This window comes from Papio anubis, chromosome 3, assembly GCF_008728515.1.
Source record: "Papio anubis isolate 15944 chromosome 3, Panubis1.0, whole genome shotgun sequence".
In the NCBI taxonomy this organism is placed as follows: domain Eukaryota; kingdom Metazoa; phylum Chordata; class Mammalia; order Primates; family Cercopithecidae; genus Papio; species Papio anubis.
In genome coordinates, this window is record NC_044978.1 from 119,336,400 (window position 1) to 119,361,865 (window position 25,466).

Below are 25,466 nucleotides of genomic sequence, written 5' to 3' on the forward strand. Positions count from 1 at the left end.
CTTTTTCAGATTCGGAATTTGAGTGCACTGACGACTGACTAAAACCACATATTAACCAACTGCTATAAAGGTTGGAAATGTGTCTGGTTGCACCATGCAAACTCCCTATGCTGTACTCCAAATATAATCAAGAAAGAAAGCTAGTACCAGTGCAGACTCACCTTCAAATTTCCAAGCTTTATGAAGATTGACTTACATTTTGCCACTTACACAGACATCACAATTGAAAACCATGTTTCCAATTAATTCCAAAGATGTTCAGAACCCTTATTAGGCTGGCATCCTTGGAAGTGAAATTTTTCCTTCCACTCTGCCTTAACCCACCTACAGCATTTCATTTTGTGAGGCAAATTTACTTTCATAATTCTCCAACTTGTTTTTCTTGTTCGGGATTCTCAGTGAAGTCCACAGCTCTTCCCCACCACCCCCATGCTCCCTCCAGCCTAGATCTCCCTCTAGCAACTGGTTCTGCCTTGCTGACCTCTGAGTTTACCGGCCACCTGCTGACATTAGGGAGGTCCTGACATAATCGCAGAAACTGGGGAGGTCAAGTGCATTGGATTTCTTCCGCTTCCTAAACACCTAGGAACCTGCACTAGAGTGTTTAACTAACAACATCCACCCACCAGGGGGCGCCCCTCCACCAGCAGTGCCGTCTGATGGCCTTTTACAGTTCTCCCTGGCCACGCCTGTAGTTCAAATAGTTTGAGCACTCCTTAACACAGCTCTTTAAAATGGAAAAAGAAGGCCATTTACTGAATACATGGACAAAAAGAAACAGATAATACCCCTCGGGTATAATTCGTCTCAGATTTTAGTATTTTTGCCCTTGGGAAAGCTACGGCTTGCTGTGAGAGGGGCTTTACTGCCACCTCCTGGATCACGGCTTGGCAGCACCGGGCGGTACTGAATAGAGCCAAGCCAGTAAGGTATCACCCTAGTGAAATGGATGTGAGGTCAACGGCGCAATCCCAGAGCTCAGATCTTTCATAACTTTCCTTAAATAATTCCTGTCCATCCAAGCAGAACTGACATCTCCTTCATCCCTCTGCCTCAGGAGCGAGACGTGTTAATCTCTCATTGACTTATTTCCTCCCAAAACCCAGAAGAAGAAAGGGGACCTATCTTACTTAAAACAAGTGTAGTTTTAAAAAAATACATTCTGGGCCGGGCGCGGTAGCTCACGCCTGTAATCCCAGCACTTTGGGAGGCCGAGGCGCAGCTAATCAATGGTGGCCAGGGAGCCCAGACCATCCTGGCTAACACGGGGTGAAACCCCCCAGCAAAAGGCAAAAAATCCAGCCGCATGAGGGCGGCTCGTAGTCCCAGCTACCTGTGAGGGCTGAGTGCAGGAGAATGGCGTGAACTGAGGAGGGTTGCAGTGAGCCGAATCGCCCTGCACTCCAGCCTGGGCAACAGAACAAGACCTGCCTCAAAAAACCTTTCTGGTCGGGGCGGTGGTCAAGTCTGTGTCCAGTGACTTGAGAACTGAGCGAACGCCTGAGGTCAGGGAGTTCAAGCGACTAACCCGCCAACATGGGGGAAACCCCATCTCTACTAAAAATACAAAATTAGCCCGGCGCAGGGTGGTGCACTTGTAATCCCAACTACTCGGGAGGCTGGAGGAGAATCTCTTGAATCCTGGAGTGCTGAGATTGTGCTGAGCCGCAAGACTTCTGACCCCAACCTAACAGCAGAGACCTCGGCCTCAAAAAAAAAAAAAAAAAAAAAAAAAAAGCATTCTTCTGGCTGGGTTTCATTTCTCAAAAATCATTTTTAGCCACAATATGTCTTGAGCCAAACCATATTATCTGAATCTGGTTTTTCCCTTATTGTCAGATACAGAAAAACCATCTATAGAGGGAAGCCTCCAATACTCAAACTAAAATCTGCTTTACCTTTTTTAAAGACCTTAATATCTTTTATTCACAGAAGGAATTCAAATGACCAATATATATACATAAAATATATCAGAATATGTGTAACCTCAGTAGTAATCAAGAAAATGTAAACCAAAGCAAGGTAAGTTTCACCCATCTATCTGGCCAAAATGGAAACTATTAATATCCAACGTGAGAAAATTTTCTCATATACTGTTGGTGAGAATATAAATTAGTACAGTCTTTTTGAGGGACAATTTGGCAGAGTCAATCCAAATCTAAAATAAAGCATTCCTTTTGCAGCTTCAAAAAATGGCCATCTCTGGTTAGCACTGTGATCATTTTTCCAATGTCCATTCTGTGCCTGCCCTGTTTTGTGGAAGCCATGTGGTTCCATGGGTGGGCTGCTATTGCCAATCAGCATAATCCAGTTTCCCTTTGATTCCATGATTAATTAAGGGAAGGGAATTTAACAGAGGCCCAAGGTTCAAGTCATCAGTGATTATCATTCACCTGGCTACTGTGATTGATTCAGGGATGAGCAGTATCCAAATTAGGCTCAATAACAGTGAAGTGTTGTTTAATGACTGGGGAAACTCCTTGTCATCTCCTCTAGAAGTAAATGAGGAGGCATGTAGCTCCAGGAGTCTAAGCTCTCAATGTTATATTATCTAAACAGGTTTTAAAAATTAATTCCAGCTCTAAATAATCATAATCATATATTTATTTCAACACCCACAGCTCTATCATTTATTGAGTGACACTGAGTCAATTCCTTAAGTTTTCTAAGCCTATTATCTTGCCTACAAAACATGAATAACATTCCTACTTTCATAGGGTTATTACTATTGTCACATAGAAATCACTGTGCTACATAAAGTTCCCCATCTTTATAGATTTAAAAATTCAGTGAGGCAGTGACACTGGGTATTGTTCTTGCCTCTGTGTTTTCAGAATCTAACCCTGACTCTTCTGGTGGGTTGAGGAGCAACTTACCACCTTTCAATAAATGGCTTTTCTAGTTAAAGAAAAAAAAAATTGGGGGGGAGATAGGTATACATGTAAACAAAAAGAGTGAGAAGCCAAGGAAGACAACTAAAAACGGGTTGAGGAGGCCGGGCATGGTGGCTCTCTCCTGTAATTCTAGCACTTTGGGAGGCTAAGGAAGGAGGATCGTTTCAGCACAGGAGTTAAAGACCAGCCTGGGCAACATAGTGAGACCCTGTCTCTATAAAAAATAATAATAATAAAATAAAATAATGAAACAGGTTAAGGAGGGAAGTGACCAATTAAAACATTATTTTGTGGGGGTCAAGGGATAGTTTTAAATCCTAGCAGCAAGATTAATGAAGATCACTTGCCAGGTCTAGAGCAAGTGGGATAGCTGGATAGAGGTAAACTGATATGAAAGCCTGTTCTCCAGACTGATAGGAGATCCTACCCTAGCTTAGGGATAGGAAAACATGCTGAATTGAGATACATTGTTTTCATTTCCCTGAACCTTTCTTATATGTTCATGTTAATCGACAATACATTTTCCAAAATGTTACCAGAAACTTCACTTCTACAGGAGATGACCCTGAGTGCCAAAGTAGAGAATATAGAAATTAAGAATGTGCAATGGGCAAAACCGAATTTTCACTGAACACAAAGAAAAATGCTGTTTTGTGGATGGGTTTTTGTTTTAAAAGAAAATTTCTCAGAATATATTCAACATCAGATATCCACAAATATCTATAAATACAAAACACAAGTTACCCACGAGTGATAACATAAGGTACTTACTTCTCAGAGGGCATGTTAAGAAAAAATATGCTGTACATTAATTACATTTTCGAGTTATTTCATGTCTGAAGCTATCAGCAGAAAAAATAAGACCCTTGAGAAAACAATGTGAGAACAAAATTTTTTATTCATATAGAGGAGTGTTAAGCACCCTCTTCTAGTGCAAAAACACTTAATGCAAAAAACAACAGAGAAAAATCCATTTAGTCCATTTCACTAAGACTAGCCTAAAGTCTTAGGAGCAGTGCTCTGTTTCTTCTCTAATCCCCTGACAGTGGTTCAATTATATAGAGGAGGGCTTAGAAAACAAATGGATCACATTTTTCAATCTAGTCTGATACATAGTGTATTACAAGTCCAGCCTTATATTTTAGCACAACTAAGATAAAGGAACCAATAATGAGAGTCACATAAGAAAACACATTTTCTATGTTCCATTTCAATGGGAAGTCAGATATTCTAAGCAAGCAAGGGATTCTCGGTCAGGAAAACCAGGTTCTGTCACAACTTTTACCAGTTAGTCTTCACAAGAAATGTTGTTTTATGACCATGCTGCTTATATCACCAGTTATACAAGAAAATTAGCTTGTCACCCCTACATCCAAAGTTTTCAAGAAGAATGAACAGATTTCAAACTTATTTGTTAAATACCATACAGTAGTGTATATATTATTTATAGCCTCTTAATTAAATAAATCTAAACTAAAACCATCTATGGAGCCCAGTAAGATAATATTTATTAATTTTAAAACATACATACACACAGCAAGCCCACTGCTCCCCAACAGTACATACACATATTCCCTATAGTGTGTGACTAAATCATATCCTTGCAAGAGAAACTAAATAACCTTAAACTTAAAAAAAGGATGACTTTGATTCAATATCTATTATTGTTGATGATTATGATTACATCAAGAATCACTGAAACCAATTTGCAGAATCTTCTTTTTCTAGTAGTTCTGCCACAGTTCTAATTAGATACGATCCTCAAGTCGTAACTTGGACTTATAGTAAATAATTTTTAGTTCCTTAATTCTAAAGTTCACAAGGTGTTTTAATAGGCAAAAGATATCAAAAGCTAGTATAAAAACTGTAAGGTAATTGATCCTAGAACCTCAACCATTGAGCTGATATGTTCACACTGATCTTTACATAAAAATAGTATTGAAATAAGCCGAAGCGCCATTTGGCTTTAAGTATTACCTGCTGGCCATGCTGCAGAATCTACTGGCAGTGTTTTTCAAAGTAAAAATAAAATAGTAGCGTTTTAATATGAAGCCTATTAATGCCGATACCCTAGCTTTTTCAGCATGTTAGCCATACTAATGTAGTCAAACACCTGGTCACAGATTAAAAGTAGAGCTTTTAAATCAAGACCAAATTTTAATTTAACCACCAAATAGACTTGTACGTTGAAACCCCTTATTTGCCTCCTCTTGAATATCCTACTCTTTTGAGGCTTAAATATCCAAGGTCAGAATTTCAATATTAAGCTCCTCAGAGTAAAAAAGAAAAGTCCTAGTTAAATTCTTCAGCTAAGTTCTAGTCAATGGCTTTGGGAAAAAAGCAACACACTATTAACTGGTTAAGGCAAAAAAAAAAAAAAAAAAAAAACTCACACAAATTCTGGTTCCTTAAACAACCATTCTCTAAAATGATAAAGCAGAGCATGGCTAGAAACCCAGAAATCAAGAACCTGTAGCCAACTTGGTTTATTCCTCCCACTTAAAAAGTTCTGGATCCATGCATTGGAAAAGATGTGTGGAATGTAGGTAAATGATTTTGCACCTTGGTGGAAAGTTTTTGAGAAGGCCTAAGTGTTTGAGGTCACAAGGAGACAGGAACTTCTCTGGATTCTAGTATCACCCATAAACTACCAGGGGACAAAAGTGGAGTCCATAATCATGAACATTCTCTCCCCAAAGCCTCTTCAGCTGGGTGGTTCAATAGCAATTGGTTCACAGAAGAGTAATCAGTCCTGATCAATTCCGTATGGAACATTAGCACCAGAATCTTATAATACAGAGAACCAGCCAATGCCAGAGTGGTAGTAAGTCATTCGAAAGAGGTTTCTCTGTCAAGCTTGCATTAGTGTGGTTCTTAGAAGATCAGCAGAGAGGTCAGAGTCTCATAATATACTGATAGAACATCAACAATAAGTACAGAAACCAAAGATACACGTCTACCCATGGACAGGAGTTACATATTCCCTTAATATCTAGAAACATGTAAGATTTTTAAGTGTGTTTTCATAGTTAAATTCAGGCAAAGCAAACAGTTTCTCTTACTGATCCTAGTTTCTTCAGTTTTCTTCAACTGATCCTAATGATTATCACCTACCCCCACCAAACCCACTCCTAAATAAATGTACACATTTATACAGAAAACACACAAAGTTCAATGCATGAGTAACATGGCCTTTTATAATATTTCTCTCTGTCCCCCTTTTTTACTCACTTTTAATCATGGGTAACTTAAAATATACAATCTTCTAACAGTAAATACACATTCATGTAACAAGAACCGTATCACTGTTCTTCCACTGGATATATCTTGAAATAGCATCGGTGGACGTGAAAGGTAATGGGATAACATTTGAGGAGGGCCATTTGTTCAATCTTCCTTTGAAACATTTGGAAGTCTTTGTCTTTCCTTCTTCTAGAAGGCCTTCCTTAGAAAATGCAGGCAGTTCAGAAGGAAATGATCAAAACCATGAATCTCTCCTCTTGGGATATCAGCACTCTTGCTGCCAGAAGATGTCATCTCAAGTGCAAGAGCAGCATCTAAAAGCACAGAAGGATATACCATCAACTATTTTACATAAAATCCTTCTAAAAATTAATTTCTATCTCACTTGCTTTCTCACATTGCATATATTGATAATATTGGTGGGTACTATGTAGTTTAAGAAAACCTTAGATTTCAGTTGATGTGTCAACAGCTAATTTTTAAGACAATCTTTAGAACAATTACCAATCAAAATTATCATGTGTATGACCAGGCACGGTGGCTCACGCCTGTAATCCCAACACTTTGAGAGGCCAAGGCGGGCAGATCACCTGAGGTTGGGAGTTCAAGCAGCCTGACCAACATGGAGAAACCCCGTCTCTACTAAAAATGCAAGAAAATTAGCCAGGGATGGTGGCCCATGCTTGTAATCCCAGCTACTCAGGAGGCTGAGGCAGGAGAATTGCTTGAACCCGGGAGGCAGAGGTTGCAGTGAGCGGAGATCGCACCATTGCACACTCCAGCCTGGGCAACAAGAGTGAAACTCTATCTCAAAAAAAAAAAACAAACTACTATATGTAACACATATCTCCTTTTATGCAAATAATGACTAATTCTGACAAAACACATACAAGTTTTGCAGAGCCTGTAGTTTACACAGTTTGTATGAATTAGTTGTTCATTGCTCAGCGTGAATTAACTGAAATGAATGAATTACAAAGACTTTCCCAGGGCCTTGAAAGGACCTGTGCAAATGAAAGATCAAAACTTAAGCTTTGTTCACTTCACAGTGAATTCACCTTTGATGTCACAGATGCTCAAAATGCTTTGTAAAGATTAACAGATTAATTCCAATAATACAGTTATGGGCTGGGCATAGTGGCTCATGACTGTAATCCCAGCACTTTGTGAGGCCAAGGCAGGCAGATCACCCGAGGTTGGGAGTTCAAGACCAGCCTAGCCAAGATGGTGAAACCCCATCTCTACTAAAGACACAAAATCTAGCTGGGCATGGTGGCACACACCTGTGATCCCAGCTACTCGGGAGGCTGAGGCATGAGGATCACTTGGAGGTTGCAGTAAGCCAAGATTGCACCACTGCACTCCAGCCTGGGTGACAGAGCAAGACACCGTCTAAAAAAAAAAAAAAAAAAAAAAAAAAAAAAAAGTTACGAGAATGTGGCAATTTATCATCATAATATTTTATATAGTTAATGAGATATTAAACATTGAATGACTTGCTTGAGCAAATAAATTATCACTCAAAATGGTCTGATTGGCCAGACACGGTGGCTCACACCTCTAATTCCAGCACTTAGGGAAGCCAAGGTGGGCAGATCACTTGAGCTCAGGAGTTCGAGGCCACCCTGGGCAACATGGTGAAACTCCATCTCTACCAAAAATACAAAAAATTAGGCGGGCTTTGTGGCACACACCTGTGGTCCCAGCTACTCAGGAGGTTGGGGTGGGAGGATCACTTCAGCCTAATAGGCAGAGATTGCAGTGAGCCGAGATCACACCACTGAACTCCAGCCTGGACAACACAGTATGATCCCATCTCAAAAAAAAAAAAAAAGTCTGATTTTTGTTTTGGTTTTTTAACACTAAAAAAAGTTATATTTAAAAGGAAGTCAATAATTTGGTATAGCACTGATCTCTCTTTATTGGGAAAAATATTGCCAAGTATAGTCATGTACTATATAACAATGTTTAGGTCAACAATGGGCTGCATATACAATGGTAGTCCCATAGATTATCATGAAGCTGAAAATTCTTATTGCCTAGTGACATCATAGACATGATAACATCATAGTGCAATGCATTACCTTTTCTATGTTTTGATATATGAATACTTACCATTGTGTTACAATTGCTTACAGTATTCAGCACAGTAACATGCTATACAGGTTTGTAGCTGAGGAGCAATAGGCTGTACCATACAGCCTAGGCGTATAGTAGGTTACATCATCTAACTTTGTGTAAGTAGACTATGATGTTAGCATAACAGTGAAATCACCTAAGGATGCATCTTTCAGAACATTAAGCGAGGCATGACTATAATCAGTCTTGCTTTACAGGCCCACAGGGCAAATGACTGATAAGGGAGATAGGTATATATCTTTCTTGAGCACTTGTCACACTAAATTCACATTACTATATCCAATAAAATGCAGGAGATTAGTTTAAGAGCAAGAGATATATGCTCTATGAAAAGGGATTTCATCTCAGAGATAAATACTACTTCTCGTTTTCTAAGTGGCAAAACTTTCTCTATCAGAAGCTCTCATGGAATCAATCACTGGAGAAGGTTTCAGCTGAAAAATTGGTCTTTAGCAAGCCACAAAATAGTACCCGTGAAAGGCTGCACGGCTTTAAGTATGGGAAATCACACCTACCCAGTTCAGAACCAAAATGGTTCTCAGTGCTGGTGTTCCATTTGAGGCAAATCAGCCCCTGAATCATCTGACAGGGGAGGTCCTGATACCTGTAAATTAATAACAGAGCATCATAGGTTCTCAGTAATTGCAAAAGTTCCACTTCCCCAAAATTTCAATTCTATTTGTTCAAATATTAGATGTTTAGAATTAACTATTCATAGCTCAAGTTGCCTACATGGAAAAGAACGAAGTAAGGGGACATTATTCTTTTCCTGTTTTTTTAGTACCAAACATTACTGTTGAGTGGATGTTATTCTTTGATCTTAGTTTATGCTTATGTTAAAAGATAATTCTGATCTGCTATGGCAGTGTAAGCCCACTACAGCCCATCTCTTCTACTTATTACAAAAATACAAAAACAAAAACCTGTTGGAACCATCATATAAAGACTTTGAAGCAGCCCTTATAACTCTGCTACATGAAGTAAAGGAAAACATACTTGAAATGGATGAAGGGATAGGAATTCTTAGCAGAGAAATAGACACTATAAAAGGGAGTCGAACGTATATTTTAGGACTAAAAAGTACAGTATCTGAAATTTTAAAATCTCACTGGATGGGCTTAATAGCAGAATGAAGATGATAAAGTAAAAAGTCAGAGAACTTGAGGATAGATGTATAGAAATGGCCCAACCTGAAGATTAGAAAGAAAAAAGTTTAGGAAAAAGTGAACAGTCTCGGGAACCTATGAGAAAATACTAAATGGTCTACCATACATATCAGTAGACTCTCAGAAGGAGAGGTGAGAGATTATGGCAGAAAAAAAAAAAAAATTTCAAAAAACAATGACCAACAACTTCCCAAATCTGGTAAAATATGTAAGTTTACAGATTCAAAAAGGCTGTCACACCCCAAATAGGATAAACTCAAAGAAAACTATGTCTAGATACATCATATTTAAGCTAATGAAAAGAAAAGATAAAAATTAAATCTTGAAAGCAACTAGAGGAAAACGAAACATTACGTATAGGGAAACAATTCAAATGCCTGAGAATTTCCCACCAGAAATTACAAAGATCATAAGACAGAAGAATCACATCTTTATAGTGCTGAGAGGAAAACAAAACAAAACAAAACAAACATGTCAACCCAAATTCTATATCCAATAAAATATAATTCAAGAATTAAAGTAAAATAAAGTCATTCTCAAATGAAGAAAAACTAAGAACATTTGTTGCCATCAGACCTGCTCTGCAAGAAATGCTAACAGAGGTTTTTCAGGCTGAAGGAAAATAATACCAGAGGACAATTGGAATCTAGGGAAAAAGAGAGACCAACAGAAACGGTAAAGAGCTAGGTAAATATAAAAGATAACTTTTTTCTCATAAATTGTTAAAAATATTTATGACTGTTTAAAATAAAACATGTAATGTATTTGGGGTTCTGAAGACATATAAATGTAGTACATATGAAGTTCTAACATAAAGTGCAAACTGGGGAGAAGGGAATACGTTTGCAAGGTTCCTACTTCTTTTGTTGTTAATTATTTATCAAGAGAAATTATTTCTTAGACCACATATTCATGTTTCATAGTTCAGGAACACAGGTAAGTGACAAACTTCTAGGTAATTCAACCCAAAGAAATCCTTTGCATTCCAAAATCACTTTGTATTCTGAAAGATACCAGCCTTTCCCATCTCCCCCAAATCTTTCACGGAATCATAATTTCTGTAGAAATCTGCATATGTCTTCTTTCTTGCTTCAGCCACAGCAATCTTACAGATAGCTGCAACCCCCAGGGATACAATAAAGGTTCCAACAATATGAAATCACAGACATTTGGCCAGAAGATCACACAGCTGAGGTTTTGCCAAAGCGCTGGAAGCTATGGTAGTTACCGTCCTTCATAGGTATGTCAACCTCAGAACCAATGTCTTTCCTGGATGATGGAGAAATGGATGGGCAGTTCCTACTTTTTATTTCAAGGGGTACAATGTAGACTATGAAAAATTAGTGATGTATATTGTAATTCCTTGAGCAATCACTAAAAATATATATAAAAAGATATTGCTGAAAAAATACTAAAACTATTCAAAAACAAAAGAAAACTGGAAAGGAAAAACAGGAGCAAACAGAAAACAAATAATAAAAAGATGGGACTAAATCCAAAAACATCAATTATCACCTTAAATGTTAATGGTCTAAACATTCTGTGGTCAGCAGGATTGTAAAGCTATGCCCTTAAGATTTCTGTCCCTAGCTAGTTAATCAAACTAATTTCAGTACTGATATGAAGGGACTTTGTACATGGAATAAATATTACTAATTAGCTGTTAATTGTTACTAATTTGCTGTTAAATGTTACTAATTAGGATAGACTATCTTCATGGGCCCAGTGTAATCATATGAGCTCTTAGCATCAGAGTGAGTCAGAGATGAGGCAGAAGGAGTGGTCAGAGAGATTCAAGTGTAAGAGAGATTTGACCACTGTTGCTGGTTTTGAAGGCAGAGGAAGTGGGCCATGAGCCAAGGAATGCGGGTGGCATCTAGAAGCTGAGAACAAGCCCCAGCTGTTAGCCAACAAGGAAATAAGGACTTCTGCCCTACAACCATATGGAACTAAATTAGCCCAACCACCTAAGTGAGCCTGGAAATGGTTTCTCCCCTAATGCCTCCAGAAAATAATGCAGCCCTGCAGACACCTTGATTTCCACCTGTGAGATTCATGCAGAGAAGCAGCTGTGCCCAAGCTTCTGACTCAGAAACTGAGATAATAAATGGATATTAATTTAGTGTGTTAAGTAGTCCCCCCCATTCATGAGGGATATGTTCCAAGGCCCCTAGCAGATGCCTGAAACCTCAGATAGTACCAAGCCCTAAATATATAGTATTGTATTTTTTTTTTTTTTTATCTGAAAGCCTAGACAGTTACTAAGCAATAAAAGGGTAGGTAGCATATGTATACAGCATGGATACATGGGACAATGGGATGATTCATGTCCCAAGCAGAACAGAACCGGACAGCTCGAGATTTCATCAGGCTATTCAAAATGGCGTGCAATTTAAAACTTAAGAGCAGTTTATTTCTGGAACTTTCCACTAACATTTTCAGACCACAGTTGACCATAGGTAACTGAAAATGCAGAAAGCAAAACTATAGCTAAGGGGGGACTACCATATCTCTAAGGTAGCTGAAATAATAAATGAATACACATTCCAATTAAAAGGCAAAGACTGACACAATGTATACAAAGGAAAGATCCTACTTATATGCTGTCTGTGAAAGAAACACTTTAAATATAAATATAAAAACCAGATAGGGTGAAAGTAAATGAAATCAACAAGATTTACTATGCAAACATACGTATAAGAAGTTTGGAATGGCTATTTTAATATCAGATAAAACAGAATTCAAAGCACAGACCACTACCAGAGATAAAGAGAGGCATTTCATAATGAGAAAAGGGACAATGTATCAGAAAGACAAAACAATTATGTGCAAATACCTAATAACAGAGATTTAAAATACATAAAGCAGCCAGGCGTGGTGGCTCACTCTTGTAATCCCAGCTACTCAGGAGGCTCAGGAGGAGGTCAGGAGTTTGAACAACACAGCAAGGCCAGCCAAAACAACAGAGCAAGACCCCATCTCTCAGAACAAAAAAGAAAAAAATTAGCTGGGTGTGGTGAGCTGTGCCTATAGTCTTAGTTACTCAGGAGGCTGATGGGGGAAGATCGCTTGAGCCTAGGAATTCAAGGTTGCAGTGAGCTATGATCATGCCACTGCACTCCAGCCTGGGCAACACAGTGAGACCCCATTTCTAAAAAAAAAATAATAAAATAATAAAATACATGAAGCAAAAATAAATAGATATAGGCCAGGTATGGTGGCTCATGCCTGTAATCCCAGCACTCTGGGAGGCCGAGGCGGGTGGATCACTTGAGTTCAGGAGGTCAAGATCAGCCTGAGCAACAAAGCAAGACTCTGTCTTGAAATAAATAAATTAATGTAATTAAATTAAATCAAACAGATATAAGAGATAAATAGGTAATTCTACAACATAATAAAAGATTTTAACAGAACTCTTTCAAGAACTGATAGACCTAAACAAAAAAAATTAAGAGCATAGATGATCTAAAGAATACTGTACTATTAACCACCTTGATCTAGTTTCACATTTATAGAACAATTAATCCAACAACAAAGAATATACATTTTTTTCAAGGGAACCAAGTCAATCAGCAAGATAGACTGTAGACCATAAAACATGTCTCATTGAGTCTAAAAAAATCAAGATCACACTGAGTGTATTCTCTGACCACAATGGAATTAAATTACAAATTAGTAAGAAGACATCTAGGGAAACCTCAAATACCTGGCTATTAAACAACATTTCTAAATAATTCATAGGTCAGAGAAGAAATTACAAGGGATATTAGAAAACGTATGGACTAACCTTTTTTGTTGTTGTTTTTTTTTTTTGAGACGGAGTCTAGCTCTGTCCCCCAGGCTGGAGTGCAGTGGCGATCTTGGCTCACTGCAAGCTCTGCCTCCCGGGTTCACACCATTCTCCTGCCTCAGCCTCCCGAGTAGCTGGGACTACAGGTGTCCGCCACCACGCCTGGCTAATTTTTTTGTATTTTTAGTAGAGATGGGGGTTTCACCATGTTAGCCAGGATGGTCTTGATATCCTGACCTCGTGATTCACTCGCCTTGGTCTCCCAAAGTGCTGGGATTACAGGCATGAGCCACTGCACCCAGCCTGGACTAACCTTAATGTTAAAACATGACAAAGATATCTTTTTTTTAAAAAAAGGAAATTATAGTAGCAGTAATAGAAGGTTAGATATATACAAAATAATTAATCAAATAAGTAAATATATTAAATTATACATAGAATAACATACAGCTAATTTTCTCACTCTCAAAGAGGAGAGTAAACTAGACCAAACTCTGTGATGTTGGATTCGAATTAAAGGAATCTTTGTAGATTTCAATAAGCATAGAAATGAAAATACAACATATCAAAAGCTGTGGGATGAAGGTAAAACAGTGCTTAGAGGAAAATGTGTAGCTTTACATGTTTACATTACACACACAAAAATCTAAGTGACCAAGTGATGAGTTACCTTAAGAACCTAGAAAAATTGAGCAGAATAAACCCAAAAAGGGAAAAACTAAGAGGAGACATCAATAAAAATAGGGAACCGACAGATAACAGAGGAAATTAACAATGCCAAAGGCTTGATTTTGTTGAAAAACACAACAAAATTGACAAACTCCTAACTATACTGATCAAGAAAAAGAAAGTGAACATAATAAAGTAAAAATAAATAAGGAATAATCATCACAGTCCTTACAGATATTAAAAGGACAATAAGAGGTTAGGTGCAATGGCTCACGCCTGTAATCCCAGCACTTTGGGAGGTTGAGATGGATGTATCACTGGAAGTTAGAAGTTTGAGACCAGCCTGGCCAACATGGTGAAACCCCGTCTCTACTAAAAATACAAAAATTAGCCAAGTGTAGTGGCTCACGCCTGTAATCCCAGTAACTCAGGAGGCTGAGGCAGGAGAATCGCTTAATCCTGGGAGGTAGAGGTTGCAGTGAGTTGAGATTGTGCCACTGTACTCTAGCCTGGGTGACAGAGCAAGATTCCATCTCAAAAACAAAAACAAAACAGAAGGACAATAATAGAATACTATGAACAACATCATGCCAACAAATTTTAAAAATTGTATGACATGAACAAAAGTATTAAAAAATACAACCTACCAAAAGAGACACAAGAAGAAACAGAAAATCTGAATAGCACTGTATTTTTAAAGAGAGAATTGAAATCAGGCTGGGCAGTGAAACCACACCTGAAATCCTTGTAGCAGCACCTTGGGAGGAGCTGAGGCAGGCAGTTCCCACAGGGTTAAGAATTGAAACCCACGACCAACATGGAGAAACCTTCTCTACTAAAAATACAAGAATGGCAGTGGTAGTGGCACTTGCATCCCAGCTACTCGGGAGGCTGAGGCAGGAGAAATTGCCCAGACCCAGGAGGGTGGAGGTTGCAGTGAGCCAGCACCACCATTGCACTCCCAGCCTGAGCAGCAAAACTCGTCTCAAAAAAAAAAAAAAAAAAAAAAAAAGAAAGAAAAATTAGGCTGGTAGCGGTGTCACTGTAATCCTAACACTTTGGGAGGTGAGGCAGGGATGCAGGGTTCGGAGAGATGGACTACGTCTCTGCAAAAATACAAAAAAAAAAAAATAGCCAGGCGGTGAGCCTGTAATTTAACTACTCCAGAGTGAGGCAGGAGGAAATAGTGTGAACCTGGGAGGCCCGGAGCTTGCAGTGGCTGTGAAATGCACTCCAACCTGAAGCGACAAGGGAGCCAGACTCCGTCTCAAAAAAAAAAAAAAAATTATCCAAAACTTTCCCCAAAATAAAGCTCTTGGGACAGATGGCTTCATCAGAGAATTCTATTAATCATTCAAGGAACAAATAACACCAACTTATTAAACCTTTTCAGGAAATAAAGAGAGACCACTTCTCAACTTGTTTTATGCAGCTAACAAAATCTCAATGTTAAAACATGACAAATATATCTTTTTTAAAAAAGGGAAATCACAGTAGCAGTTACAGGAGGTTACATATATATAAAATAATCAATCAAATAAGTACATATATTAAATTATACATGGAATAACATACAGCTAAATTTCTCACTGTTAAAGAAGAGAATAGTAAACTAGACCAAACTCTAGGTGTTGGATTACAATTAGGGGTATCTTTGTAGATTTCAGTAACCATAGGTAGAAATAGAAATAAACTCATAGTAAATGTGTATGTACCTAGGTCTATGTACCTAGCTCTGTCCACTAAGAGGGCCTTGGAACAATGACTCCCCCAAATCAATGAACACACCTAGAGCCCAGATCTTAATTTCTAAATATGATTTTCTACTAAAGGAAACTAGGGATCCTTAGAGAAGTGGCTGATTCCAGGTTGGTACAAATCAATCTGCATTATCTGTTGCACCAGATAGCAAAGAATTCCTCAAAGAATAATGAGGACATGTCAAAAGGAGACAGAAGCTACCTTGAAGGGGATCCCACTAGAAAAACTGGACTAGTTTGAACATCAAAATAAATAATGACTCAACAATGTGAAAACAAACAACCATTAAAAATGGGCAAAAGATTTGAGCAGATATTTCATCAAAGAAGATATACAGAAGATATACAAATGACAAAAGATTCTCAACATCTTTGTCATTAGGGAAATACAGATTAAAACCACAATGAGATGCCACTTCACACCTATTAGAATGGCTAAAATTAAACTGACAATACCAAGTATTGGTGAGGATAAGGCACAACTGAAATTATTATGCATTGCTGGTTGAAATACAAAATGATGTAGTCATTTTGGAAAAATTTGATAGTTTCTTATAAAGTTAAACATATACTTACCAAATGACCCAGCAAATCCATTTTCAGGTATTTACCAACTAAATGTGAAACTATATATTCACACACAAAAAACACATTTACAAATGTTTATATAACACTTCACGTTTAATTGTCAAAAACTGCAAACAACTCCACTGTCCCTCAGCTGGAAAATGGATAGATAAACAGACTCCACCTCTAAAAAAAAATTGTATTACTGGGTGTGGTGGCCTGCACCTGTAGTCCCAGCTCCTTGGAAGACCGAGGTGGAAAGATGGCTTAAGCCCAGGAGTTCAAGGCTGCAGTGAGCTATGAGCATGCCACTGCACTACAGCCTGGGCAACAGAGCAAGACCACATGTCCAAAAAAAAAAAAAAGAGGCCAGGTACAGTGGCTCATAGCCAGGTGTGTTAGTGCACGCCTGTAGTCCCAGCTACTCAGGAAGCTGAGATGGGAAGATCGCTTAAACTCAGGGAATCAAGGATGCAGTAAGCCATGATGGTGCCACTGCACTCCAGCCTGGATGACACAGCAAAATTCTGTCTCAAAAAAGAAATGCTTATATAAAAATGTATTGGCCGGTGGCTCAAGCCTGTAATCCCAGCACTTTGGGAGGCCGAGGCAGGCGGATCACAAAGGTCGGTCAGAGCATCCCTGTATGCCTGTGAAACCTCTCTACTAAAATACAAAAACTAGCAGGCCGGTGGCCGAGGCGCCTGTGGTCCAGCTACTCGGGAGGCTGGGGCTTGAATATGAACCGGGAGAGGAGCTTAGAGAGCTGAAGATCCGGCCGCACTCCAGCCTAGGCTGACAGAAGCGGAGACTCCGTCTCAAAAAAAAAAAAAAAAAAAAGAAATGTATTGATACTCTATGGTTCCTAAATGTGGAATCTGTGACAGTGATTAATCTTCATGTGACAGAAATTTGTTCAGTTTTAATTAAATGGTGCTATATAGGGGTATCGGCAAGAGGTAAAACCTGCAAGACAATCACAGCAATCCTACTCAGCATCTCTAGATAATTTATTATCCTCAGTAACACTACTCCTTTGTAGAGCTCTGCAGAACTATTAAAGAGTTGTAGGGAGTTCGGGGGCAATGCCTCATACCTGAAATCCCAGCACTTTGGGGCAGTGAGTGGATCACTTGAGGTCAGGAGTTCAAGACCAGCTGGCCAACATGGTGGCTCCCTACCCCTCTGCAAAATACAAAATTAGCTATGCGCGCCTCCCAGCTGCTCAGGAGGCTTCCAAGGGCACATGAATCACTTGAACCTGGGAGACAAGGTTGCAGTGAGCTGAATACCTGCACTCCCTAGCCTGGGTGACAGAGTGAGACTGTCTCAAAATAAAAATAAAAAAGAGTTCGATGGAAAAACATCACCATGGATAAGGAACAACAGAACTCTCTATGAAATGGAAGTAATGTTAATAATAGGGATGGAAATAATTCTAAAACAAAAGTTGTCTAGCTTCAAGCAAGGTGAAAATCTGTCTGAAGCAGTAAAAAGGAAGTACAATAATCATATGTAAGGTTTGTAGCTAGTTATGGATTTGTCCAGGAGTTTAAGTTTGTCAATTTTCAGTGTAAAAATATTTGATATATGGCCTGTTGATATAAAAGTAATAGAAACTTACATATATTCCTGAAAGTTAAGAGCATGATAGAAAAATGATATATGAATACCAGAGTAACATGGATAAAATGGATTGTGTTGGGAAAATATGTCAGAAAGATCACGAAGAATAAATGATTGAAGTTTCTCTCTTTGAAGGTAAGTGTTACTGCTTTGGAGTTATGTAATCTGAACTATGATAAATAAATAAATAAGCCAGTAGTTAACTAAAACTGTGGCTAGGCTGCATACCCAGACACACACATTTTAACCTATAAAAAATGGATTACTACAATGATATGCATAGCTCACGTCTGTAATTCTAATAACTTTGGGAGGCTAAAACAGAAGAATCATGAGGCCAGGGTTTGGGGCAGCCCAGGCAACACTTAGCCTCATCTCCCACAAAATATTTAAAAATTAGCTGGATATGGTGGTGCATTTAACCAAAATCTCAACTATGGGAGAGTTCTTGGATTGCTTAAGCTCAGGTTTGAGGCTGGTGAGCTAGGATACATTACTGCCTCTAGCCTGGGCAGGGAACACAACCACAATAATAATAAACTAAAAAAAAAAAAAAAGTATTATGGCAAGTTAGGAAACATTTATGTAAATATATATGTAACAAAGGTACTAAGTGCGATGAATCAAACAAACTTTTACTTAAACAAAATGCTTATAAGATTACAAACCTACTACAGATTCTTAAAACAAATACTCCCTAAATACTTTACTAGTAAGTGATATGAGAGACCTGAGTTCTGTCCATCCTATAAAGAGTATTTCTGTACCTACAGTGTAATGTCTGGGGGTGTGCAGGTCCAATAAGCAGTAGAGAACCAGTTCTGAAAAGAATTTTGCTCTCTTTGGTGTGATTTCAGGGCTGAATAAAATGACCATAAACCTGGTGAAATAGACATTTTGTTAGTTTTTAGTTTTTGACATTCTCTACTTGTTACTCAGTATGTACTTATTAAAATAGGTATTTACATACTTAAATATGTAAAGTTACTATGAATTTTTATTTTTAAATTCTGTTTATTTAACATACATTTTAAATACTCTAAACAGACTATACAAAGTAAAAGTATTATCAACATACCTGTGCCTTCCAATGCTCTTAGTTCAGGGAGATGATTATAGTTTAGTTCAGGCAAATGGACATCTGTCCTGGAGTACTCCCTTCTTTTCTTACTTGCCCGAAAGAGGCTTTTTTCACTAGAGACCTAATATCATCAATATAGTCAACAAAAAAGAATTAGTTTCAAGGTTAGCTAGGCTTTCCTTCTTGTGTAACTCCTATGCTCATATCCTAAAATTTGTGAAATTGAAGGTCTATAATTAACACATTGAAGGACATTAATAATAGAAAAAAATTTCATCCAATTATTTCAAATGTCTTCCTCATTAAATTCATTAAAATTGCTAACAAGTAGATAACTTGATTGCTATGAGTTTCTCCTTCTCCCTTTGCCAATTATCAGTGTGTAAATCCCAGCAAGTAGTAAAAGGTTAAAAGATGGGCATTGATGCCCTGGTTCTTCAGGCCAGCAAGGTTGGGCCTTACAACACTTCCTAGGCTTTTCAGCAAATAGTTGCTGTTGTCTTCATAAATTTTGAACAGTTTATCTTCACATGTATATCACATCTCCCCCTAGCTTATTTTTCACTTTCCCAATATAATTTTGTTATTCATTTTTCTATATTTGTCCTTGTCTTGCTCCTCAGAGTAAGAATATAATACTATCCTCCTAGGAATACAATTTATTAAGTAAAGTATTATAACTTCAATTATTTTCCTAATCTTTCTTAGTACTATTATTTCACAGTTGATAAAGTCAGAAAAAAATTGTGAGGAATAGCAGAGCACTTCAATTCTGCATCCTTATGAATTTGACACTTTTCCAGTATTTTTCATTCGAGAATCACAGAAACCCTGTATTCATATGTATGTATAATGAACTACATACACACAAGCATATGTATAATGACATTAAGTTATTGAGGTTCCTTGATGCCTCAAACTTAATATTCTGTGAGTTATGCCATTCTGGCTGCCAGAAATTCTTCACGAGTCCTGCAGTGAGCTTTTGCATTTCTTTCTTTTAGATGTTTCTGCTTACTCTTTTCCAAGCGCTAAGGCTATTGGTTCAAGTTGGCTATAAAATAAAATAGTTCAAGAAAACTACATGCAAGTACAAAAAATAAAATTTAAAAATGAGTTTAAACTACCAGATTAACACATTCAAAGTGTGAAAATAAAACACATAATAAGTATTTATAATAATATATTTATTCACACATCAGAATGGAGGCATAAAACATGGGAGAGAGGTACTGATCTTTAACATACAAGTTGAAGACAGTCTAGGCTTAGCTCTGCTTGCATTAATTTTCATTAAGGAAAGACTCCACTGGGTCTTCGCCCTCCTAATCTTCACCTCCTTTCTTGATTACCTCTTCCAAAGAAGAATAAATCAGATCTAAAATTATCAGCCAGCATTGATTATGCAATACCTGAAAGCAGGTTGATATCAGTTCTGGCAAAATGGTATTAAACCAGCTATTTTGAAAAGCCTTCCTGATTAAAATAATCTTCCAAAGCAAATCAGGATTTTAAAACACAAATATCCACAAAGAAACCAAAAAAGAAAGTATTATAAGCACAGAAATTATAAACTAAGAATAATTAAAAGAAAAATAAATACAACGTCCAAATCATGAGAGAGATGAAAAGGCTGTATTTTCCAGCACTGAAGATAGTGAGAGAAGTAGAGAAAGGAAATTTGTCTCTCACACACACACACACACAAATACTCCTTTGGGAATACATCCATACCTCCCTTTGTTGTGAAAAGCATTCATTCATTCAGTGTGGAGTCTTTCCTTAATGAAAATTAATGCAAGCAGAGATAAGCCTAGATTTCCTTCAACTTGTAGGTTGTAGGTCAGTACCTCTCTCCCATGTTTTATGCCCCCATTCTAAGGTGTGAATAAATGTATTATTATAAATACTTATTATGTGTTTTATTTTCAGTCTTTGAATATGTTAACCTGGTAGTTTAAACTCATTTTTAAATTTTAGGCCAGGCATGGTGGCTCACACCTGTAATCCCAGCACTTTGGGAGGCCAAGGTGGGCAGATCACCTGAGGTCAAGAGTTTGAGACCAGCCTGGCCAACATGGAGAAACCTCGCCTCTACTAAAAATAGAAAAATTAGCTGGGTGTGGTGGTGGGTGCCTGTAATCCCAGTTACTCAGGAGGCTGAGGCAGGAGAATCGCTCAAATCAGGGAGGCGGAGGTTGCAGTGAGCTGAGATCATGCCACTGCACTCCAGCCTGGGCAACACAGTGAGATTCTGTCTCGAAAAACATATAATATATATATATTTGTACTTGCATAGGAAGGAAAAGTACAGTGAGGAAAACAAAAGCACAAATCTCTGCCTTGGAAGCTTACATTCTAGTCGGGGGAGACAGACAATATATAAATAAGAGTATATAGACGATGCCAGGTAAATGCAATGGAAAAAAATAAGCAAGGAGAAGGCATCGAACATAAAGGGAAGCATAATGAGTTACAAGACTTCACAATAAGGTTTCATGTGAACTAAGGAAGAGAAAAAGTAAATCCATTGGATTATCTGGGGGAAGGATATTCTAAAGCAAAAGAAATAGCAAGTGCAAAAGCCCAAAGGTGGGAGTATGTCTGACCATGTTCCAGGAATAACAAGGAAATCAGTGTGGTAGAACAGATTGATGGAGAAAGAGTAGGTGGGGATGGGATAGAGGGCTGGGTGGAGTCAATCATGCAGGCACTTATAGACCCTGTAAGGACTTTGGCCTTTCCTCAGAGATAAGAAGCTAATGGAGTATGTTGAGCAGAAGAATGATGAGGGTTTCACGTAACTTTAAAAGAGAAACATTCTGGATGCCATGCCGAGAATAATAATGCTCCTTCCTGTGCTATCTCTAAATACAATATGATACTATGCTTTAATTTGCTGATCCTCTAGATCATGAAGTCCTTGAAAAGAAAGATTTATTTATTTCCAGTGTCTCACACATAATAAATGATTGATAAATATTTATTATATAAATAAATAGAATCGTTTCTCTCTTTTTCTTTTTTTTTTTTTTTTTTGGTGAGACAAGATCTTGGTCTGTTACCCAGGCTGAGGTGCTGGGGCACAATCACAGCCACAGTTTACCACTGTATCCTCAACTTTCCAGGTCCACCCATCTTAGCCTCCCAAGTAGCTAGGACTACAGTCATGTGCCACCATACCCAGCTAATTTTTTTAAAAAAATTTTGTAGAGACAGGATCTTGCCATGTTGCTCAAGCTTGTCTCAAACTCCTGGGCTCAAACTATCCTCCCGCCTCAGCCTCCCAAAGTGCTGGGATTGTAGATGTGTGCTACCATCTCCGGCCAATAGAATACAGCCACCAAAAATCTGTTGTGGGTGAGATAAGACAATTTATATTCTCATCTACTCTAAAAAAGAACTGATCAGCAATCATCAAGGTGAGAAAATTTACTATGTTACTAAAGAAAAAATAAAACAAGCCAGGCACAGATGGCTCATGCCTGTAATACCAGCACTTTGGGAGGCCAAGGCAAGGTGGATCACGAGGTCAGGAGTTCGAGACCAGCCTGGCCAAGATGGTGAAACCCTGTCTATACTAAAAATACAAAAATTAGCCGGGAGTGGTGGCAGGCACCTGTAATCCCAGCTACTCAAGGGGCTGAGGCAGGAGAATTGCTTAAACCAAGGAGGTGGAGGTTACAGTGAGCCAAGATCACGCCACTGCATTGTAGTCTGAGCGACAAAGCAAGTCTCCGTGGAAAAAAGGAAGAAAGGAAAAGAAGGAAGGAAGGGAGGGAGGGAAGGAGGCAGGGAGGGTAGGAGGGAGGGAGGGAGGGAGGGAGGGAAGGAGGGAAGGAAGGAAGGAAGGAGGGAGGGAGGGAAGGAAGGAAGGAAGGAAGGAAGGAAGGAAGGAAGGAAGGAAGGAAGGAAGGAAGGAAGGAAGGAGGGAAGGAGTTTTCAGACTTATAAAACTTATTTAAACTTTCAGAATTTCACGTTTATGACTATGACGGGTTGGGATAATATATGCACAATTAAGGTTTCACTTTATGTGTATCCAAATAAAATTCTCAGTTCTTCACTATCATATTTACTTTTAATAAAAGTCTAGAGCTGACTGGTGTTTGCTCTTCTACTACTGAGAACTGCTTACTTACTAATGTGGTCACATTAATGTTATAAATGCCTGATGGGGAATGTCTGTTCGGTTTAACAAATGGAATAGAACACTTCTTAGTTTTCTCATCCACTCTGTAACAAAAAAAAAAAAAATGTTTTCAGGTTAGAACCAGCAATAATTATTTTTTCAAGCACAAAACCAAATGACACAGCACCAACTAGCAAGCAGTTTAACCAGAATGTAATATCTATTCTCAAATATACAATGCGCATAAATCTGGTGAAACATTCTATTCTTTAACACTACCCTCATGCCTCCCACCAGCCCCCAAGTCCTACCAAATACATTACCCTCCTTTCAGCAAAATTCCCAAATAGAGCTTCCTTATACTACTATAGGCTCACAGTCACACCATGCAGCAGCAACCACCCCAAAATTCTCTCTTTTACTATGACAACCTGCTTTCACATTATTAGAGTATATAGCTGTAGATTCTCTTCACCTTAAGGAATAAAACCCTACTTTCTCAGGACTTAGGTGAATTGTTTTGATCAAACGCTAGTAATTTTCATCACACAGCCAAAATGTCTTTTGAAACAACTACCTGACAAGAATGAATAGCATCCAGAATTCTGAGAATAAAAACAATGTGGATGAATTGACAAACCCTTGCAATTTGCAAATATACCCTTAAACAATTTTTTGGTCTTATTTTGCTAATTCATACCTGTAACTCTGAATTGGTAGAGTCGCAGTTCCCATTCCAGAATTAATACCGGGAGCAACTGCAGAAAGATTGTGCATAAGCGGGGGAATTGCCACGCCTGGATTCCTTGTGTGGTCCACACTGACATTGCTGCAGTCTTTGAGGCTTGTTGAAGGCACTATTTTGATGTGGCTTGTCCTACTGTCATGGAGACAGCTGGCATTTGAAGCTCTATTGCCTTTTTCAGCTTTTTCTCCATCAATTTTTGAGCCTTTTATTTTAAATAGTTTACAATCCTTAATTTTGGGATCAGCATTGGTATCCTGATCATTAATAAAAATATTAATAAGGTTAATGATCTGAAGAGAACGAAAATTCACCTCTTCTTATAAAGTACTTGTCAACTAGAGCAGAATATCATAAGTATCACCTTTTTCAACCTGTTTTCTTTATTCTACCTAAGGGTTTAAAATTAAAGCCAGATTCTTATTCAGATAGTTATTGGGAAAATATGAAAAGAATGGAAATGCAATTCACACAGCTCGCTCAGACATACACACACACACACACACACACACACACACACACACACATATCAGTGGAAGAACTCATGGAAGAGGAATCAAGAATGCCACTTTTGTTCTTACATATTCAGAGTCAGGGAACACAAAACTGATAACTCTTTCTTCTTTTGCTGTACTTCATATGAGTGTATTGGTGGTGGATTTGAATTACCTTATCAAGAACAGATCCTGGATAATTTACTAGGAAAAGCGAACCTAAGTTAAGTATCCAAATCTCACTTTTCAAATGCTTTACTTTATATAAATTTCTACAAACAATATTTTTCACTCATATCCTTTAAGAAAGATAAGTGGAGTGAGGGTTGTTTGTTCCACGTGTCTGTGTGTGTATGTGTGCATGAAAACACATGTCTAGATGTTCTTGGATGAATGTGATTTAAGCACTGTTACACAGTCTGGCACCTAACAGGTACTCAAAACATGATATGTTAAGTTTTCTAAACAGGTAATATCTATTGAGAAGATATATTTTTGCAACTAAACTAAAAGTTAACAATATACTCACTGCTCAGAAAACTTTTTTCAAAATTATCATTTTTCTCAACAAATTTAAAAAAATAAGTATATTAAATTAAAAATGTGAAACATGAACATTTACCTGTACCACAAGTGTTTTTCTTTCTTCACCTAAGGAATCATCTTTTTCTTTTTCCTTCTTTCTGTTTTGGGATTTTTTAGATAAAGAAATATTTCTGGCATCTTTCTGTACTTTTAACTGTAGTTCTTGGGAAAACCTACATAAAAATATAATAAAATTGTAAGACACGGATAAACCTACAAAAAAAAATTGACTTTCAAGATATTTATTTTTTAAAAACTGAATGTTAAACTAGTCTATGTTATTAAAAATGAGAAAAATCCTGGCCTAGATCAGCAGTTTGGAAAGGGTGGTGTGTAGATCTTTGGGGATCCCTAAGAACCTTCACAAGGTTCACAAAGTCAATGCTATTATTTTAACATAAAGATGTTTGTCTTTCTTACCACATTAACACGAAAGCAGTGGTGGATAAAACTGCTGACACCTTACCAAGAATCAAAGCAGCAAAACCAAAATGTACTAGCAGTCATTACTTTCTTGATAGCCACACATTCTCAGTGGCCCTTTTTTTTTTTTTAAAGGCAGTCTTGCTTAAGAA

At 37.9% G+C, this 25,466-nt stretch overlaps 1 protein-coding gene across 1 annotated transcript in view; it reads right to left on the reverse strand.

Moving 5' to 3' along the window:
• Positions 1 to 3,774: 3,774 nt before the first annotated feature.
• The window catches only part of CDKL2 (cyclin dependent kinase like 2), a 52,504-nt gene continuing 30,812 nt past the window's right edge, over positions 3,775 to 25,466 (reverse strand). Inside the window, exons 8-13 of the mRNA XM_031664507.1 lie at positions 24,929 to 25,064; positions 23,768 to 24,069; positions 23,078 to 23,171; positions 18,933 to 19,056; positions 8,792 to 8,880; positions 3,775 to 6,451 (exon numbers count right to left, since the gene is read on the reverse strand). Of these exons, the coding sequence (XP_031520367.1) occupies positions 8,855 to 8,880; positions 18,933 to 19,056; positions 23,078 to 23,171; positions 23,768 to 24,069; positions 24,929 to 25,064 (682 nt within the window). The 3' untranslated portion in view covers positions 3,775 to 6,451; positions 8,792 to 8,854. The remainder of the gene's footprint in view (positions 6,452 to 8,791; positions 8,881 to 18,932; positions 19,057 to 23,077; positions 23,172 to 23,767; positions 24,070 to 24,928; positions 25,065 to 25,466) is intronic.